Source organism: Pyricularia grisea, assembly GCF_004355905.1.
Source record: "Pyricularia grisea strain NI907 chromosome Unknown Pyricularia_grisea_NI907_Scaffold_1, whole genome shotgun sequence".
Classification (NCBI taxonomy): Eukaryota; Fungi; Ascomycota; class Sordariomycetes; order Magnaporthales; family Pyriculariaceae; genus Pyricularia; species Pyricularia grisea.
Genome location: NW_022156716.1, coordinates 6,175,000 through 6,194,671, shown reverse-complemented (window position 1 = coordinate 6,194,671; position 19,672 = coordinate 6,175,000). Strand labels below are relative to the sequence as shown.

Genomic DNA, 19,672 nt, shown 5'->3' with positions numbered 1-19,672 from the left:
ATCTAGGTGGGCTTCAACAGAGAACCGACATGATCACTGGGCTCCAAACAAGAGACATGCAGTCGAGTTCATTTATGTGTGATGGTGTTGGGTTGTACGCGAACGCATGCGATTGATTGCTGCATCGGAGCATGAGCTAAGCTTCAGCTGTCAGTTGTAGAAGATCGGTCCTCAACAAACACCGCGCGCGCAGACAACTGCAAGTTGGACGCGTGCAGCACAATCCCTGCATCATGCGAGTGGGGCGCGGGGTAGACGAAAACCTCCTGATTGGGCAGACGCAGCTCAGGCACTGTGCAAACACGTGACTTGGCGATTCAATGCCGAACAATCGTTTGGCTCCTAGCTTGGACCAGCGCGAAAAAAAAGTTGGGAACTGTAGGTACCTTATTCGTAAGCTTCCGTGACAGTATCGCCCGGCACCAAGATCGTCCGCCGGCCTTTGGCTCAACCAACCTTTAACGATGGCCTTCAAATCAGCCAGGTGTGGGCTCTCGACCTCGACTCGGGTGCTAAGACAATGCAGCGCACCTTCGCTGTCCCGGTCCTTCTCCCAGTCGCTGGTTCGACAGGTCACCGCGACCGCTGAAGTCGCCGACCAGCAATCCGTCCATTCCAACCTCCCGAGATGGGCAGTGACTCCGGAGAGGATGAAGTCCACGATCCCTCTAGGAGATATGAGAAACCCAGACAACCGTCAAGTCTTCAAGGTCAACGAGTCTCAGGAGAAGCTTGATCGGTTCTACAACAACTTCCTAGGAAGGGATGGCGAGCTGATGCTTGGTGACGAAGCAAAGTGGTTGTCTGTCACACACAAGAGCTTTGATCAGGGAAGAAGAGGCTTCAACGCAAGACTTGCATATTATGGTATGCGCAAAGGAGCTGCACATCTAGGCGCTTTGCTGACCTTGTGCTAACAATTTGGGATTCTCCACGTCGTAAACAGGAAAACAAATTCTCAGGATGGAGATAACACAGATAATACTTGCAACTCCGCCAGTCCAAAGAGCTGAACGAACATCGGAAGATCCCGTCGACTCCCGCAAACCTTTCGAACACCCAGCCCTTGCCCGGGTCGATAACTTGGCACACATCAACTTTCGAGACATCGTAGATGAGGTCAAGCTTGCGCGGCTGGGTATGGAGTATGGACTTCATGAGGTAGTGAGGTGGCAGCCCAAACAGGTAGGACAACATCATGGCACCCATGTCTCTGAGCAAGTGACATTATCAAATGCTAATCCAACATTGATAATAGACTTCTAGCATGGACTCTTCTGGTCTGCCATCAGTCTTGCAAAAGAGCATACACGCTATAATAGGCGCAATTTCTCTGCAACATGGTGCCGAGGTGGCCCGTCGTGTGTGCAGGGAGAGGATACTTAAGAAGCTTAAGTGAAATTAGGCTGCAACCTGTTGCAGCAACAACTGTATAACGTGTACAAATAGGGCGGCCATCGGAATATTAGACCATATACATCAATACCCATTACTGCCGAGCACTGTATTCGTGAGACAGCCGACTCGTGGTTTTTGCGCTTAGGGAAGGAACATGAGATCCATTATTCGAATCTCCCTGCCTTTGGAGCCAACAGCCACCCATCTGCCGTGAGGGATCGTTATTAACGCAGCTCTTGTGGCGTGTAGGAATTGCTAACGAGCGCAAATGACAATTGTAAGATTACTAACCTGTTGTCGGGTCCCTTCAGCTGATTCCCAGCCCCCATTTCCCACGCACGGAAGAAGTCCTTGTCGGAACAGTCCTCCAAACTGCAGCACCCTCCGGGCCAATCCTCGGGCGGCGTGTTTTCCGAATACATGAACAACACCAATTCGTGAAGATGGCGAAAAACCGTCACTGCATACATGGCGAGGCAGGACACGCCACCTCGGTGAACGAAACAGCTAGCGCTCATCCCGAGCCGCTTGAGCCCTCGCGGATCTTCGTGCCTAATGCAATCGAGAAGCTCCTTCAGGAGCTTGAGATCCAGTCCACCGAGCAGTGCAACCGTGTCACGCGCCGGATCCAGGTACAGCACGTGACGGTGGCTGTCGACCGAGTCCCCCGGGATCCAGGCCTGGGGGATTCGAAAGCTGTCCTGGGGGGTCTCGTGCCTCCGCGGCGGAACGGCCAGCGGTAACGCGACCGTGTAGCGTTCGAGGGCGACCTCGCGCGACTCGACGCACACCGACAGAGTGGCCGGGTTGGTGCACCGCGAGTGCCACTTGAGGTGACCGCCGTGGCGGAAGTCGTCGGCGTAGTGCCCACGGCGCGTGTGCAGCTCTACGACGCGCGGCTCGAGCGAGTGTTGCCAGACTTTTAACCGGAGCTCGGCCGGGAGCTTGGCGAACATGTGGAATGTGGGTTCATTTTGTTGGGCGGTAATCATGGGCGTGGCTGTGGATGAGCTCTCTGGTTCGGCTTTGGTCTCGGCATTGGTGCCTTGGGGGAATATCAAGGCGAGCCGGAGTCTTTCCAGCTCTTTGTTCAATTCCCGAAGACGTTCTAGTTCCGGCTCCAGTGACAAAGAGTCTGTCGAATTGCGGTGTTCCATTCGCGATGCTGCCCAACCTACGGTCGGAGCTGTCCTGAATGATAGGTTTTTACCAGCATGTCAGGGCGGTTTGTGGCTTATATATTTTTTGGGATCCTGTGGACTTGTTTTAGACATGTCGATGTCGTTTTAGACAAGGGCGTCAAAAGGGCGTGAATGGTGCCTCGACTTTGTCTAACCTGGAGGTGGCTACTCCCTACCTTGAGAGATCTGCGACCCCGCTCTTCCGCGCTTACAAAAAGTCGGTGCGACGTCTTTCACTGGTATCGCCAAGCTAACTGATTTACTTTCGGTTTTCTCGATAAGGAGGCAAAGAATAAAGGTTTTTGAGCTACTATACGGCTTGTTTCTGACCAACATAACTTCGAATCTTGGCTGTGATCCTCTCCACCAATGTCGGATTCTTAACAGTTGCTTCATCCATCTTGAGATGCTCACTTTCGCTATCCTGTTTTAGATCTCGGCTTTGGATCCCAGTCTTCTCTTTGCTCGGTATCAATCTGTTGATCTCGTCGCTTGCTCTCCCCAGGCTCCACTTCTTCATTTTCTGTGTGAGGAGGAACAATCGCCCACTTGTCAATGGGGCCTCACTTGGTCTCGACCCCGTTCATACGAACCAGCATCTCGTCAAGCCATGTCTGCGCTGGAATGTCTGTCGCCAAAAAAAATCTAGTTCATCTGCCTGGTCCCCTTGTTCGCCTATCCTATTCTTCCAGAACAGCCACCTTTCGAACCCGAACATCTCGATTCCCGGGCAGAGGGATCTGCCATCTTTGGTGCGATGTAGCCACTAGAGGGTCTCGCTGCTGAAACCTGCCGGACCCCTTTATCCCGGCATTGACCCGAAGGTGACGGAATAAAGTATTGGCGGAGCGCATTATGTAGTCGTGTGCAACGAAAAGTCTTGAATTTGCGAATTTGGGATAACCTTCTGGGAGGAGCTTTTCAAACATGCCTATAATGTGCTGTATGACAAATTCGGAGAGGAACATGCTCCCTTTTCGGTAATGCGCGCCAGAAATGCTTTCATGCTCATCCATTGCGCAACAGATTTAGCGTCTAGTGGTGCGCAACCCGGTTCGAGTCTCCAGGCTGGGTATGAACGGATTTAGCACTGGCCAGTTCTGGATTTTTGTTATTACGACTTAGCTCCAGACGGGCATATGGAAGTCTGGAAGGGAGTCCCAGATTTCAGTCCTTCCTTTCGATGCTCGCCGAGCACAGGACCGCCGTGCTCTTTCAAGTTGAGCATGACCTCGGCGAGAATGTCATGGATCTCTTGGGCCGGTGACAGGGCTCATAATAGCCCAAAGATGACCATCCAGATGCGCGACGGCAGTCCCTCAGCTTCGTCATCTGGGGCATTGAATACGAACAAATGTAGCTTGTCTGGGATTTGAGCAGCCTTCATTGAGCGGTCATCGGTCGACAGAATTGATGCCCTGAAGATGTTGTTGATTTGTATGCGCTATTATAACGAGAATAACCCCAGAAACTACATCATGATGCATCGAGACAAGCGCAGTAACCATAAGCCCAGGGCTGGGCAAAAGGACGCCAGGCTCCCCTTACTATTTTGTCTTGAGTTCACGGCCTTGGAGCTTGACCAGGGCAGCCAGTCGGGCTTGGGGTAGTTGTACTGATGATAGAGATTGGAACGCTGAGGGTTCATTTCTTTAGAATGAAATAAAGATTTGCATATCTAGCATCATAAAGCAAAACCCCTGTAGAGTTTTTGATATGATGGCTTTACATGTGAGGTCTCATTTACTGCTATTAGCTTGAGAACCTATCTACAAGCCGGGGAGATGGCTCTATGCTTTTGGAACTGATATTGTATGCCGTATTGGGGAAACCTGGGGTCATCTTAGTTGTTGTATGATGGATCTCTTGGCAGTGAATTTAGGACTAGATAAGCTGCCGAGAGAATGAGTTCTTTGGCATTCCAAAACAGACAGATATCACACCAAGTGCCAACTATGAAAATTCCCTGAAATGGTTTTTTTTCCTGCAAACAATGCGATAGAATCTGGCAAGTAGCAAGCAGTCCTCGTAGATGATGGAGCGATTCTGAACATCTTCTACCAGTCAGGAGCAAAAAGCCTAGGTCAATGATTTGATGATAGGTGTTTTTGCAAGCAATTACCTAGGTAGGTACCTTAGGTAGATACCTAGGTACCTTATCCATCTTAGATAGGTTCTTGACTACCTACGTTACTTACTCCTTACATGCCTAAGCTAGGTAGGCAGATAGTGGAGGGTAGGTAGGAGCAGCCCCAGGCTTTCACTCAGGGCAGGAACCAAAACAAACGCAAACGACACACAAACAGTGGCGGAGGAAGTCCCCTGCCGTATTGGTGTGCGTCTTTCACCTCGCACTACTAGACTGAACAGATTTGAAAGATTCGTGACCCCATCCTAGCTCTCTCACCTGGAATGAACCCGCCCCGACCTGCCAGACCTTCAATTCTTCACATCCACTTCACATTTCACTTCCGCGGAAAGTTCATACATCGTTCTCTCAGTGTTGGTATATTCAGTCAATCACAGTATCGAGACCCAGTATTTGCAATAACACCAAAATATTCCGAGCAGTCAGCATTCCGTACTGGTCATCAACTCTTAACTCACAAAGCCACTATCCTCCACCCCACTGCAATGGACGAGTTCCCTTTCTACGGTACTACCTCCGACGGCCGCGACCGCGTGGGCGACTGGAGCATGTTTCTCGTCCCGGAGCATGAGCGACAGATCGCCTACCGTGAAAAGCTGCGGGCCCCAGACCAGCAGGACTTTGAGCGCCGCTTTCAGCAGGACAACCAGCGCATCACGTACGGACACGTCGACTACAAAGGCTACTTCATCTCGGTGGAGCGGACTGTCCGAAACCCGGCGGCCAAGACGATGCCGACTGGGAAATTCGACCTCATCGTCGAGCGTCGCACCGAGGACGGCATCATCGGCAAGGCGGTCTCGATCTGCGCCATGGTCGACCTTTGGGCTGCCGCCGGCGTGCCCATGTGGCACATCAACCAACTAATGCGCGGCGAGGCCGTCACCGACTTTGGTGAGCCGACGAACCGTGCTCCCTTTGGGCCGCCTCCGACCGAAAAGGCTCCCGAAGGCGAGGCCTCTAAGAAGAGGCCCATGACTAACTTGGCCGAGCTTGGCCGGCCGATCATGATCCAGTCTCTGCTGCTCCGAGCTCGGGCAGATAGGTCCAACTCCAACAAGCCCTCGACGATTCCGCCCAAGGAAGATGTGGAAACGCTCATCTCCAATTTTATCCCCGGTGGAGGCCCGATGGCGCGTCGTGTAACCAGAAGACGCTCAAACTGAAGTGGACCGAGAGATATGTTTTCATCCTGAATACGCACTTGGATGATATTACTGCTTTGTGGCTGCCTCAACTCTGAGTGCTAAAGAGTGTGATACTTATGACTGCAGGTGAGCTCCTTCTTCGTACCCAGTTGCTAGAAATTGTCTAACCTTTACTGTCTGGCAGCCATTATAACTTTCCTTACAAGCGTGATAATCTGAGCTATCCTGGCAGTGAAAGGCCATTCATTAGATACCTTTTTCATCAACCTGGAGAACTTACGTGGTAAGAACTGCTGGAAGAGTACGCATTTGCTATAAACCAGACAGAATGCCTTGCACTACCTACTAACGAGCTATCTATAAGTTTAGGTTCAGATTGAAGTACAAGAGTCCAGTAGTGAGTGGCTGTTATGAGAGAGGAACTTGTCGAATAAACTTGTGGAAGTATTCTTTATATCAGCTATCTGTTGGTATAGCTCCTTCTGCTCGTCTATATGCCGGCTGGGCGCGCACGACACCAAGAAAGGACGAGCATTTTCAGGGCACAACCTTTCTGATCAAGATAGACGATAGTCCCGCTTTGGTGGACCATTTAAATTCCCTGTATCTCTCAACACTGCCCAGAGTCAGATGCCAGTTGATAAGGTAGAACCAAAGCGTATCAATGAGAGGTAAAGCTTAAAACCAAGACCATGTGGACTGAAAGTTTCGATGTTTGTACACACCCGAGTCTGAAGTCCACCCCTACATCTGACTACACGCTCCAGTAGCTGCAATATTGAATGCAGTTGCTCCGACATAAGTCTGATGCGTACCAGTACCATCCGTCACCACAGGAAAGTCCGCAGCCGGCATCAATCTCGAGCCACCCCTCGAACACCCAGCCACGTGGACGTCGGTAAGGACCAGGCGGTAGCTGCTGAGCACCGGCACGCTCTGAAACTGAAAGAGTACCACCGGGTCACTGCACGGGAATGGCGAGGTGGTCGCCGGGAACGTGGTGCCTGTGGGTACGCTGCCGGTGCAGGTTATTGTGGCCGTGTTGGGGAACTCGACGACGTTGAAAGTCCAACTTTGTCGTTTGGGTTTGTTGTTTTCAGCGTTAGAATTTGCCCCCCGGCTAACAGGGCATCAGCTGCGGTTAGAGTGGGCAACATACCTGCAGCCTCCGCTGGCTTGACAGTTGGCAGTGAACCCGGTAATGTCAAGGCGTTGCACCGGCTGGACTTGACGCCTCTCTAGGGGAGAGGCTACGGCCGCAGAGATGAGGGCAAGTATAAAGGTGGAGAAATACTTCATCTTGACTCAACTGGATGGGATCGACTAAGGTCAGAGCAGACAGTTGGTTTGTGGCAGATGCCAATATAGCTAAGGGAATACCCGGAGTCTTGGGCAACGTTGGTTTGTTATAGCTCGTCAAAGCATTGCCCCTTTTTCTCCTCCCTTTCTCAGTTGTATACTGCTGACATGTTTCTGACAAGCCTCATTCCGAATATGGGCACAATATATACTAGGCTACTCGGCCGGTCTTGTGTCACTGCTCACCGTGGACTGGTCTGGACTTGGACCCCCACATTTCTCGTTTCTACTTGATATGCCCGTCTTTGAGCACAAAAGATCCATCCCATGGGGTGAGCCAGTCAGCAAGTCCTTCACCGAGATGACAGGACCACTCAGACTGTGCCACCGGAACCTCGGATCTGCCTTTTATGAACTACATGGAGCCTCGGAATAGCACTAAACGTTCAATACCGGGTGATGTGAACTGTTGTGCAGCCGTTACTATATGCATTCCTGCTGTCAGACAGCAGTGAAGGACAATCGATGGTCAGTATGAATTTCCAATTCGGATTTGTAAAACATTTCGCGAGAATTTCGAGTATGGGGTTTAGAAGTTAGTTAACCGTGAAACGAATATAAAGGGAACATCCAAAATTCTTAAGCATCTAAAGTGTCAAGTGAACAATTCGAGAGAGAAGCAAGCCAGACAGTGCGTCGACAACCATTATGTCTTTTCGGGATCCTACAAAACAATACGTTTTTTTTCTTTCAATCATCCCATCTTATCTTCATGCTCATCGGCGTCTGCGAAAAGGCGCTCTCGTCATCGTTGACGTAGGTCCTGAGCCCCGACCACTGCGGCTTCTCCCCCGCCGCCCTGCCCACCTGGCCGTTCCACTGGCTCGCAGGAAGCGACTTGGACACGCCCCGGCCGCCCTCCGCCCTCCGCAGGCCGTCGAGCTGCAGCAGCACCCTGAAGACGGCGGTCATGGTGATGCGCACCATGTTCTCGCCGGCGCACCTGTGCGGGCCCAGGCCGAAGAACGTGTACGAGTCCAGGTCCCGGTCGAGTCTGACCTTCTCCGGGTCCGGGAATGCGGTCGCGTCGTGCGCGGCCACCGTCAGGTCCACCAGAACGATCGAGCCCCTGGACATCTTCACCGTCCTTGTCGTCTCGGCTTGCTGGGGGTTTGGGATGGGGCGGAGGAAGGTCGGGTCTCTAGGGTCTGGCAAACAGGGAATGTCGTCTTGGACTGTTTGGTCCGTGGCTACGAGGCGCGGGATGGCAGTTGTGTTGCGTATGCGAGCGCCTTCAAAGAGACTGTAGTGGTAGGGGAAAGGTCAGTCCTGACAGTGCTCAGGGGTTGCTCTAACAAGGGGGGTAACTTACTACTTCATCAAAGTGTTGAAAGCTTCGGGTGTGTCCAGGTTGGCGAGACGCTTCATCTCAGGGAGGTGCTCTGCGCCGTCATCCGACATGTAGTAGTCCAGACACTGCGCCATGATCTGTGTTTGGTTGGCCGTGCCGGCACCGATGGAGGGCATGATCTGACCAAAGACGGCCTCTTTGACCGACTTGCCCTCCCCATAAGCCTCGACCATCCGGCGAAGCATAAGGTCGCCATAGCTCTTTAACATCGGCGTGGGTAGCACTGAGTCACCGTTCTGGTGTATACCGTTGCCGTTGGCGTGGCCATTTGCGCCTTCATTAGCATGACCGTTTGTCTTTCCATTGACGGCTGCATGAGTGTGCTTGAAACCGTGAAAGAACGAGCCCATCTCCTCAATATGCCTCTCAACGAAAGCACCAAGCTTTTGGGACGCGGCACGCGCATCCTGGCGGAGCTTGAAAGACTTGCTAACGTCGTTGTCCCAGAAGATGGCCGAGAACATCAGCACCAGTGCGCGGTACATATCATGGTCGCTGTAGACGCCGCCCTCTTTACCCTCAATCTTGAGAGGGAGCGAGTACATAGCGGCGAAGAAGCGGGCGTTGGCGAGGCTGATGACGTCGCGAATCACATCGACCTCGTGGGTGTGCACCTTGAGATGCGGTCCCTTGTCCTGCACCTTGGCCGAGTAGCGCCGGAGGAGATCCCAGGTCGTGGCCTCGCAGAACCGCCTCGCCTCGTCTTCCCACGCCTCGGGCGAGAAGATGCACTTGATGAACTGGTCTCTGCTCTGCTGGTTTGCGGGCCCGTCGCCGGCGAGTGCGAAGCCCGAGCCCGGGTTGGCTCCGGGCGGGAACTTGCTCAAGAACCCTATGCTCTCGCCCCAGATCACCTTGAAGTCTTGTTGGTTGTTGAGAATCTTGACGGCGGCCGCGTGTGAGCGGATCATCTGCGTCGCGGGCTTGCGTTGCGGCGGCTGCCACGAGTACTTGTCAGAGAGGCCCAGGCTCTCCATGATCTTTTTGTTCTCGGAGGGTATCACAAAGGGGAAGTGGGCGTAGATGCTGTTCTGGGCGTAGTGGTTGGGAAAGGCACGGAAGAAGAGCTTGTAGATGACGTTGCCGTTGTCGACGTTCTTGTCGGTGGCGGCTTCTTGGTACCCAAAGTTGGTGAGGTTTCTCGGGGTGTAGTCAACAGTGAAGAAGCGGTCCCCGCGGACCAGAGTCACTGCATCGGACAGGATTGCCCTTCCTGTCGTCGCCGGTGGGCACAACCCACTCCCAGGAACAATGACTGGCTTTGGAGCTTCGGCGTTGATGCCGGGGTACAACTCAACAGCATCAGGAGACCCATAGAGCTCGGCCAGCAGGTTGGCAACCTTGGGGTCCGGATTGATGTCTTCGAATGTGTCATAGCGCTTGAGTCCGATAAATTCTCGGAACTCGTTCAGCGTGGCGACGTTCCAAGACCGAGCTTGGTTCATGCCGAGAATCTCAATGGCTCGCATGCAGGCCGGGACATGGTTTGGTCCAAAGGCGCCGGCAACCTCCTCAATGGACTCTTGCATGATCTTGATGAGTCCCTCGTCTTCAAAGGTTCCGTCTTCCTGACGCTGCAAACCAGCCAAGGTGCGCTTCTCCGGCTCGTTTGGAAATGAAGACTCGAACCTACCGAGCGCCCCAAAGAATTCGGGTAGAGTTGCCGTGGCCGGATCCTTGCCACCAAGCGCCTCGGTCAACATATCAGTCGTCCACTTGTCGTCGCGCTGCGACATGCCGCAGTGCCACCTGTAGATCAGGTTGAACTCTACCGAGACCTGGTTTCCTACCGCCTCGGGGGTTGGTTTGCTGAGCAGACTCTTGCCCTCATCGGTGCGCGGGTCGAGGATCCAGCTGCTGTCCACTCGGTTCAGGTTGAGGATCGTGCGGACGTAGTCAACCAGAATGATGTTGACGTACAGACCGCAGGTGATGAGCCGCCCAGTCTGGAACAAGTCGTTGTCATACTTTTCCCCAGCGGCAGTGTCATCTGCTGCAGGCTTCTTGAAACGGTTGCCTTCGTTGATCCTATATGCAGAAGTGTCAGAACTTACCATGTGCTGCCAAATAGTAGAAAAAGCCGCCATCTAAAAAGCTTGCTTACTTTGCGAGTGAGGTGACAACATAGTTGTGGAATCGATTGAACATGATCAAAAGGACGCCAACACCAGGAGGAAACCCGTGGACTCGCTTCGAACAGAAAGTATCAGACTTTAATAGTCCGTCCTTCATAGTCCTCACGGACAATTGCTCTTCGAGATTCCTTCCATAGAGCGGAGAGAGATCAAGGTAGGATGAAGTCAAGTTTACGGAAGGATCTCTTGATGACTAGAACAGCAACATAAAAGGTCAGCAAGTACATCATAGAATTCAATGCTGGATAGATATCAGTGATGACCTTCTCTTACAGTCTGGAAAATGTCGTGGGTAATGATTGTTGCAAAGTAAAAGAGCACGCTAGAGATCTGGTTCGGATGTGGCCTGAACTTGGTCGGATCCCTCGCCATCAACGTATCGAAGATGGTTTCGGGTTCTGGTGGGTTGGGGTTTTGGTAGACCATGGGCTTGGCTGATCTTGCATAGTGGCTACCCGCAACTCCCAGCGTTGGCTTATGGATGTTGTTGTTTGAGCCATCGGCCTCACGGAATCTAGTAGTAGCAGGCAGGTCAGTCGCAGTACAGTCCGTGTATGTACTCGATTAGCCCCAAACACATAAGGTGCATACCGGTATTTTTCACCGAGGCTCGACACAGGTGGATGATCCAGGCTTTCCCAGAGTCCTGTGATAAGCCCATCCGTCACCTTCTTGCCATTTGTGGAGGTTGGAGGCAGCTTGGACAGCAGCTGGATTAATCGCTCCAGGAGCAGCTGCTTGTCATCGTTGACACCTTTCAATGAAGAATTGAGGTAGAGAAGAAGTGTCTCAATATCCTTGAAGCCAAGCTTCTGAATATCCTCGGTGATGTCTGTCTGCTCTTCCCGGGCGCTGTTGCCAGGAGCATGAGGGTAGTCTGGCAGAGGAGGCTGGGGTTTGCTGAACAAGCCAAGAAATGCCCCGAGCTTTTGAAAGAATGATGAGGGAGGATCAGACGTATCGTTGCTGTTGGAAGCCATCTCGTAAATGCTTCCAATATACAATATTAAAGCATACAAAGGATTTTCTTGAGCTATTTCCGCTGAAGATACCTGACAAGCTAGATATATCCACGTACAATAGGCTTTGATCCAAAGGGAAACGTCACAGGAAGGGCTGGGGGTTTTAAAACGAGGCAATGAGGCGTCAGAGTTTAGGACAGGTCAGGGCAGCATCAAGGAGTCCAATCCCTTCAAGATAAAGTACATGGTCAAGGTACATTAAGCAACTCTGTTAAAAAGAGCATCTTGCTCTTCTCAGCCACAACTTTGCTGCGGGCATTGAGTGATATGAAGACGACCCACACCAGGATGCTACCACACAGCAAATGTTTTGTTCATGGAAAGTCACCCTGCTAGCCTTTGATAGTCTAGGAATATTAAACGGTCAGCAAATTAAGCAAGATATTCCATCGGCGTTGGTTATTGGCAACCAGAAAGGTGATCTACTGCTGCTGCCTTGCACCGGTGTGTCTCGAGTGGAGTTCACCCGTCGTTACATTAGTTAAACTTTCGAGTTAGCTGAGGGCTGCGGTGCATAACATAGGCAGCACAGCACAGCTCACTCTCGGTGGTCCCGAAGGACAAGGGAGGCGCGGAATATTGGCATGTGAGAAAATCTTCAACTGGATAAGGCCATATGATAGGTGGACCAAACAAGAAAGCAAGAGTTCCTCGTGTGAAGGAGATGAATACATGGATGGGTCGAGGCTAGTTCGAATCGCACGGGTGCGTCCCGAGTGGATGACAACCGATAGGGCAGAAACCAACATGAGTGCCCGTTTGAACTGGAGCAGCAGGGATATAGTTGCACTGTACTGCACCTTCATTTTCTAGAAGCAAAATTTAGCCCGCGGTTGCCTCGTACAGTCTATACGAGTCCGAATAGGGACTATTGTTGAACGGAAATAATGTGTAACTAATACGACGAGTGGAGACATGATGAGAGCCACAGTAAAGCTTTCTGTAATAATACGGTAACACTCTCCGAGGTGGCTTGGGTTGGATTTGTACTGTATCCTTTGGCTGGGAGCTTATTGGTTACCGTACGAAAAGCCCTAGTTTAGTTCCACAGAATCGTGATTTTGTGGTTTGGGATGTGATGGAGAGACAAGGATGTGTTGGTGCATGTTTTTGTTTATGTATGCAACTATATTCGTCATGTCGTACTCGAATTATCATTCCCGGCTGGGCTGGACTCCCTGAGATGTGACTCTAAGCTGACGCTGCACGGACTATGTCATGTGTGGCGCTTATTCTGTTTCTTTTAATATTTTTGCTCGGACGACTTTGACGAGGGGCCGAAGGAAATAAATATATTTTCTTGCCAGGGTAGTCAGACTAGCTGTAGCAACACTGAACAACCATTAATATTAGCTACGTATAGGTAGTACATCGTGTATATGCTGACAACCCAGAAAAGCTTGAGTCACAGTTGACATGTATATGTGGGTACGTAGATATAAATACTTCGTACTATGTTCAGTGTCGCCTGATATGTTGCTTTTCAATATGTGACATGATTTGATTGACCATATTCGTGTGTCCTAACGCCAAGCTGATGTTGGTTGTTAGAAACAAAGTCGCCGCCTCTTTGAATTGAAATCATGCAGGCCAAGAAATAAGCCGGTAACCCTTATTATACCGGGAGCGTCCGCACACTAGTGATACTGTCATCCTCCAAGCTACGGACAAGTTTAAAATCACTCCAGGCATAGCCACCGTTGATGAGGCGTTAATGCGTATGACTGCGGCACATACTCTGCCATTTATTCCTCGTGCAAGAACGTGCCCGCATGGCTCCCTGTTGCAAAAGCAACTGTGCGAAAACAATGCCGCCGGTTTAACTGCCAAGCTGCATATTTCAAGCCACCATCTGCTTGGGCTCCATTCCCTTGCCAGCGGTCAAAACCCCGGCCTTTTGCAGGATGTTGACGCACTTGTCAACCGTTTCCGCCTTGACGCCATCCGTCTTGGCAGGGAACTTGACCGTTTCCAACCACGCGCGTGCATCCTCCTCCGAGTAGTCGAGGGCGGTGCTGATGTACTTGACAGCCTCCTCCTTGTTCTCGTTGAAGTACTTGATGCCCTGATCCAGCTTGCCCAGCAGGTCCGTCACCCTGGCGTCCCGCTCGCCGCTCGCGGAGAGCTTGGTCGATGCCACAATCTTCCAGCTGCTCCAGGGCGTGTAGATCTCGCCCACCCGCCGAATCTCCCCGCTGTCGTAGTACTTCTTGGACGTGAAGTGCTCCCACATGAAGAAGTCGGCCTCGCCCGAGTTGACGGCGTTGCGCAGGTTCTCAAACGTGTTGAGCACCACCGTCTGCGAGAAAGGGCTCACGTCGGGTTGGAGCCATCCTTCGCGGTCAGCCAGGACAAAGCCCATGACGTAGCTGCCGGATCCGATGCGGGATACTCCGATTTTGCCGCCCTTGAGTGAGCTGACAGATGTTATCTCCTTGCGGTCGGTACCCGTTGAGATTGCCCAGCCTGGTCGTATTTTTTTTTGGCGGCTGCAGTCAGCATTCAGCCTTTCGTGATTGCTTTACCGAATTTCTCCTTTTTTTTACGTCTTCTTTTGTCTGTTTTCACTCCGTCTGTTATGGCCGCCCGAAATCTCCGCCCGTCCGTTTGAACTTACAAAGTGGCGTCTCGACATAAGTGCCCACGAGACGGTAGCCGCCGTCATCCTTCACATCATCCTTTCCCAGGCCAGCAATCCATCCTTCAGTCAGACCGATACCGACATCGATCTCTCCAGCCCGTATGGCGGTGATCATGTGTCCCGTGCCCGAGGGGAAAGGGATCAGCTCAGCCTGTAAACCAAAGTGTTTTTGGGCAAAGTGGAGCGGCGTAGAGAAGTGCTCGGGCACATAGCCGATGCGCAGCGGTGCGGTTGCCATTTTGAGAAGGTGGTTGGAGAAATGACGCTGGTAATGGAGTACTATGGCACTGTTGATTGATTGATGATGCGGGAAAATAAACGACTTTTCAATTTGTATGTCGCTGACTTCACTGGACTTGGAGGGGCTTATAACTGTCGTCGCCACTGTAAATATTCTACCACCAGTGCGGGGTGCATGGAGTAAATTGCTGCTAAAGTTTACCCCCTACCAGATGACAATTGCCCGAGAAAAATTCACTTCAGCCAAGGCTTTTTCTTTTTTATTATTCACCTATATTCTAATGAGTTTCCGAACTTCCCGTTCAATGGTGTCCTCAAAGTTGTAAAGTTTCAACTGATTCTGGACCTCATTAACCTTGTCCCGGTACTGGCTACCATCCCGCAGCACCTCCAAGATCGCATCGGCGACCTGCTCCGCTGTTGGCCTGGCGGTCTTGAGATCTAGACCGATCCCAGACCAAGCAGCCCGTCGCGCATTTTCTGCCTTGTCTTGTCCCTCGCCCGCAACGATCATGGGCACACCCTCCGCGATGCCCTGAGAGACCGCCCCGTAGCCTCCATTGTGCACCCAGACGTCGGCGTAGGGGAGGACCGCACCGTAGCGGAGGTAGTCGACGACGCCTACGTTTGGAGGCACTGTGCACACCGAGGAAGGTAGAGTGGCGTTCCTCACCCCAAGTATTACCACGAGAAAAAGATTCAGGCTTTCCTCTTGGGCTAGTCGAGTCGCTGCTTGCAGAGTTGGGACGATCAGCTCGTTCGCGTCTGCCTCGACGGTCCCCTGAGTCACGATTACTACCTTGCTCCTAGTCGGGTCCCGCGCCGGCAGCTCCGCGTTGGCAACAAACCGATTCCACCAAGGTATATCCCTGACCTCGGCCTCGCTGACGGCCCTGCGACCCTTTGGCGTGGGAAGCCCGATGAACTGGAATCGCCCTGCTGGCCAGTCGTCGCGGGGATACTCAAAGCTCTCCAGACCAAACTGCAGAATGGAGTCGTGACAGGTATAGTTCGCACCCGCCAAAAAGAGCTGCTTCGTCCCCCGCGTTCCGCCCGCCTGCATGATCTTGCCGTCGAGGTACGACTCCATCTCGGCCCCGACACCTTTGCCCCACTCCTCCCACAGCTTGGCGGCTCTGGCCTCCCCGGCCGGCGAAGGGTCATATGGCAGCGCGGAGTAGAACGGTGGCTGCAACCTCGTCCGGATCATTGGCGGCGTCACCGACACGCAGATCGTTATGGGCTCGGGCACGCCAGGCGGGAGCGCAGCGCCGTATTTCAGGGGCAGGATCCCATGCACAAACGCCTCGCAGATCACCACGACCTGCCTGTCGGCATCGCGCCCGTGCAGCGCGGAGAGTACCTCCTTGATGCAGTCCCATTGGTCCGGGATCGTGTCGTAGCACTGCACCCGCGTATCGGAGAGTATGCGGCGCATGTGGAGTGAAAGGTGTTCACCAACGCCATCGCTGAGGGCGGCCGGGGTTCCTAGCGAGTCGTCAATGTCCGCATTGCCCCGCAGAGGGAAGAACTCGCACCCCGCGGACTCGATCTTTGCTCGGTGTGTCGTTGGACCCAGGAATCCAACCTCCCAGTCTCGTGACAAGAGAGCTCCTGCCACGCTGAGCATGGGCGTTATATGGCCCGTCAGCGCATGGCTAAGAATCAGTATGTACGGCCCCCTTTTGTTAGTCATGGCGACTTTATTTATCAGGCACCCCCCTTTATCCCCCTAGTCTCTAAGCCTCAAGTGAGTTTAGTTGGTTGAACCTAGACAGACTAGGGTGAACAAAGCACATCCAGAAAAGGCCACATCTTGTATGCAACAAAGTTGGTGCCTGGAGCCCTAACCCTGGAATAAAAGTTGTACAGTAGGTGTAAGTGGCTTGAGACTTTGGCAATCAACTTTCTTCAACAACCTTAATAAATACCTATTTATCTCCAACCACTAATACTGTGCCGCAAAATCCCAGGTGCATCGAGCATATATAAGCCTATTTGGATCATTGTGGCATGAAGTATGAAGAACTAACCTGGGAGACGGCAAGACGTACAAGACTCACTTGCCTTCCATAAAAGGCAAAAGAGTTCATGAAAGCCTTCTGGTAAAGGTGGAATACAAAATGAAGAAATCCATGATGGGAGGCCTCCTTTGGAACTACTACACAAGTTTGAGAAGTAAGACCGCTTTCTGGATCGCCCATACCTTTTGATGCATGTGAGTGGACCAGTTTACCAAACTATCGCCCGTTTAGGTAGATAATGACTTTAGACGCTAGCCTTGTCAAGTACCATAAGAGCAATTATTTGTTTGCCCTGTATGGTCTGCGGGGAACTTGCAGATTTTGAAAACGACCATAGAGGCTGGCTATAAGCGTTATAGTTGTCAGCATCAGAAGGTCGGCTAATTAACCTTGACATTTCAACGATATAAGACGCCTAGCCTTGCCGACCAGGATTACTTTCGAATTTGTATTATCTGCGGAGGCCTCGCAAACTTGGACACGATCACATAGACATTGCTATAAACCGTTTGATTTTTGTCAGCAGCGGAGCGTCGGCTAATTTGTGTCCACGTTGACAAATCCCACCTCACTAGTAGTCTGAGCCCCCGCTCTTGTATAAAATGCCCATCTGGGTTCAGCCATTCTGATCTAGAAACTCTGACTTTTAATTTCATATCCTGGTAAACCCGTATGAGAAGAAACCATGACTTACAAATTCCCACAAAAGTACGCCAATGCTGTTGAGGAAGGTCTCCTTCCTGGCTTTGCACTACTTGCCGCCAAGAATGACGAGACTATCTACTCCCACGCCGCCGGAGTCCGGTCTCAGCTGCAGCCCGGGAACCCGGCATTCGAGATGGACACGGTCCTTGCGATAGCATCCTGCACCAAGCTGTTGACGGCGGTATTGGTCATGCAGGTCGTCCAAGACGGACTCATCACCCTGGATGATCCCGAGCCTGTTGCCCGGCTTCTCCCCAAGACTGTCAGCCATGGCATACTCGAAGGCTTCGATAAAAATACCGACAAGCCCATTACAAAGCCCGCTGAGGTGCCCATCACTTTGAGAATGCTCTTGGCACACACTGCGGGTGGTGAGTACGACGTCATGAGCGAGTCCCTTACCAAGTGGCGCACGCAACGCGGCGAGCAGCCTTGGGTGGGCGCGACTGTGGAAGACAAAACGTCCGTCCCCTTGACGTATCAGCCCGGTTCGGGCTGGAGATACAGTCCCAGCTCGGACTTGGCAGGACTTTTGATCGAGAGATTGACGGGACGGACACTCGACGAATTATTGATCGAGCGCATCCTTAAGCCTCTCGGCATAACCGAAGGCGAATTCACATTCTTTCCGGACAAGTACCCTGGTCCCAAGGCTCGCAAGAGTGGCATGAACACACTGGACGAGAACACTCTAGCCCCGCCGGCCAAAGAACTTGCGGAATTCGACCCGACATTCGGCGCAACGGTCTGCCTCGGCGGTGGCGGCTCGTATGCCACCCCGGAGGCGTACTTTGCATTCATCAAGGCCGTCGCGCGGCGGGACAGCAAGCTGCTGAACGAGGCGTCGTGGGACGAAATGTTCCGCCCGCAGCTGAACCAGCAATGCGAGGATTCGATGAACGCCTGGATCCGGTCTTCACCGTACATTTCGCGGACGGTGGGTGCGGGCTTGCCGGATGAATTGCGCAAGTCGTGGAGCTTTGCTGGCATGGTGTGCGTCGAGGGGCGCGAGGGCGTCGTCAATGAAGGGATGATCATGTGGGGCGGTATGCCGAGTATACTTTGGTTTATCGATCCCAAGGCTGAGACCTGTGGTATCTGTTTTGTTCAGATCCTGCCGCCTATGGCGCCGGCTGTCATGGCTCTTCATCATGTGTTCAGGCAGGAGGTTTGTGGTCTTTGACGGCGAGTGCAGGGTAGGTAGATATCTAGGCAAAAGCTAGAATTTAACAGTAAAGATGGGGCCCTGAATTGGAAATCCCTGTCTTGTCATTCTTCCTATTCGTCCAGAGCCTCTCAACTGCTCCCAACCGGTGCTCTAAACGAACGCGCCTCGAATTCAAAGCAAAATCCACTGGACTTCCATTTCAGTTTGCCTGCAATATTTCAAATATTCCAGAAATGCCAGTCTGGCGTCAAGCAAGTGCAGGAGACATTCCTGGTCTCCTTCAAGTCAGCGATGTGGTGCATCCATCCCTGCCAGAAAGTGACTCAGTCTACAAAGAGCGCGTCCAGCTCTTTCCCGGCGGCTGTTTGGTGTTAGTCGACCTCGAAAAGAACAAAGTTTGCGGCTATGCCATCTCCCACCCGGTCCTTCAAAGCAGGCCACCTGCACTCGACAGCCTGCTGGGTCAGATAGCACATGATGCAGACCAGTACTACATCCACGACGTTGCGATTCTCCCAGAGTTTCGCGGGCAGGGTCTAGCAGCCGAGTGCATTGAGAGGTTGCTTGAGGTTGGAAACCAGTACAGCAGTACGTGTTTGGTTTCTGTGTACGGTACGCAGCATTTCTGGGCTCGATTTGGATTTGTGTCTGGTGCGGTTGACGAGGTTATGGTGGAAAAGCTGCGCGGTTATGGTAAAGACGCAGTCTACCTCACGCGGGAAAATTTTGTTCGATAGCAATCGAAGTTTGTCAACAAGCAACTGCTGCTGCCCATACTCGAAATTTCAAAGCGCGCTCGTAAAACAGGAAATCTGACTGATGGCCACCAATCTCGCGCTCAAAATAGGTATAATATAATTGAAAGCCTGTGGAGTTGTGGTGCACACAGCACCTGTATCCTATGAAAGTACAGTGTTTTGAGTGTGGTAGCGCGAGGGTGTTTTCCTTCTTCCTTGTCTCCTCCACATGCATGCAAGTGGCAAAATAATGGATTCGTCACGGGTTAGGGTGACTTCAAACTGTGTGGGCGATAAACGCGGGGCCCAGGGACAGCCTGAAGCGATGCGTGCCCCACCAGTCTAGAGCGCCAACTGAAGCCACGGCCGACAAGCGACCAACATCGCAAACCATCAACACGCATACGGTCGTCG

The 19,672-nt window shown here is 52.2% G+C and overlaps 9 protein-coding genes across 9 annotated transcripts; 4 read left to right on the top strand and 5 right to left on the bottom strand.

The window, feature by feature from the left end:
* Positions 1–464: 464 nt before the first annotated feature.
* On the top strand, positions 465–1,399 carry PgNI_01916 (uncharacterized protein; the record flags this gene model as incomplete). Its single annotated transcript, XM_031121987.1, has 3 exons — positions 465–867; positions 947–1,185; positions 1,259–1,399. The coding sequence occupies 3 exons, from the start codon at positions 465–467 to the stop codon at positions 1,397–1,399; spliced, it is 783 nt and encodes a 260-aa protein (XP_030987685.1).
* Positions 1,400–1,622: 223 nt separating this feature from the next.
* On the bottom strand, positions 1,623–2,555 carry PgNI_01915 (uncharacterized protein; the record flags this gene model as incomplete). The annotated part of the gene is made up of 1 exon (XM_031121986.1): positions 1,623–2,555. The coding sequence occupies one exon, from the start codon at positions 2,553–2,555 to the stop codon at positions 1,623–1,625; it is 933 nt and encodes a 310-aa protein (XP_030987688.1).
* A 77-nt stretch (positions 2,556–2,632) lies between these two features.
* On the bottom strand, positions 2,633–3,099 carry PgNI_01914 (uncharacterized protein; the record flags this gene model as incomplete). The annotated part of the gene is made up of 2 exons (XM_031121985.1): positions 2,633–2,809; positions 2,914–3,099. The coding sequence occupies 2 exons, from the start codon at positions 3,097–3,099 to the stop codon at positions 2,633–2,635; spliced, it is 363 nt and encodes a 120-aa protein (XP_030987687.1).
* Positions 3,100–5,213: 2,114 nt separating this feature from the next.
* Positions 5,214–5,894, top strand: PgNI_01913 (uncharacterized protein; the record flags this gene model as incomplete). Its single annotated transcript, XM_031121984.1, has 1 exon — positions 5,214–5,894. The coding sequence occupies one exon, from the start codon at positions 5,214–5,216 to the stop codon at positions 5,892–5,894; it is 681 nt and encodes a 226-aa protein (XP_030987683.1).
* A 726-nt stretch (positions 5,895–6,620) lies between these two features.
* On the bottom strand, positions 6,621–7,175 carry PgNI_01912 (uncharacterized protein; the record flags this gene model as incomplete). Its single annotated transcript, XM_031121983.1, has 2 exons — positions 6,621–6,948; positions 7,036–7,175. 2 exons carry the CDS (start codon positions 7,173–7,175, stop codon positions 6,621–6,623), a joined length of 468 nt encoding a protein of 155 aa, XP_030986424.1.
* A 528-nt stretch (positions 7,176–7,703) lies between these two features.
* On the bottom strand, positions 7,704–12,188 carry PgNI_01911 (uncharacterized protein). The gene is made up of 5 exons (XM_031121982.1): positions 11,313–12,188; positions 10,995–11,235; positions 10,691–10,914; positions 8,548–10,614; positions 7,704–8,478 (listed from the first exon to the last, which is right to left on the bottom strand). Exons 1-5 carry the CDS (start codon positions 11,699–11,701, stop codon positions 7,926–7,928), a joined length of 3,474 nt encoding a protein of 1,157 aa, XP_030987684.1. The 5' UTR covers positions 11,702–12,188; the 3' UTR covers positions 7,704–7,925.
* Positions 12,189–13,188: 1,000 nt separating this feature from the next.
* On the bottom strand, positions 13,189–14,910 carry PgNI_01910 (uncharacterized protein). Its single transcript, XM_031121981.1, has 2 exons — positions 14,361–14,910; positions 13,189–14,209 (listed from the first exon to the last, which is right to left on the bottom strand). The coding sequence occupies exons 1-2, from the start codon at positions 14,620–14,622 to the stop codon at positions 13,584–13,586; spliced, it is 888 nt and encodes a 295-aa protein (XP_030986425.1). The 5' UTR covers positions 14,623–14,910; the 3' UTR covers positions 13,189–13,583.
* A 2,423-nt stretch (positions 14,911–17,333) lies between these two features.
* On the top strand, positions 17,334–18,536 carry PgNI_01909 (uncharacterized protein; the record flags this gene model as incomplete). The annotated part of the gene is made up of 1 exon (XM_031121980.1): positions 17,334–18,536. One exon carries the CDS (start codon positions 17,334–17,336, stop codon positions 18,534–18,536), a length of 1,203 nt encoding a protein of 400 aa, XP_030986420.1.
* Positions 18,537–18,754: 218 nt separating this feature from the next.
* On the top strand, positions 18,755–19,258 carry PgNI_01908 (uncharacterized protein; the record flags this gene model as incomplete). Its single annotated transcript, XM_031121979.1, has 1 exon — positions 18,755–19,258. One exon carries the CDS (start codon positions 18,755–18,757, stop codon positions 19,256–19,258), a length of 504 nt encoding a protein of 167 aa, XP_030986421.1.
* Between the last annotated feature and the right edge of the window lie 414 nt (positions 19,259–19,672).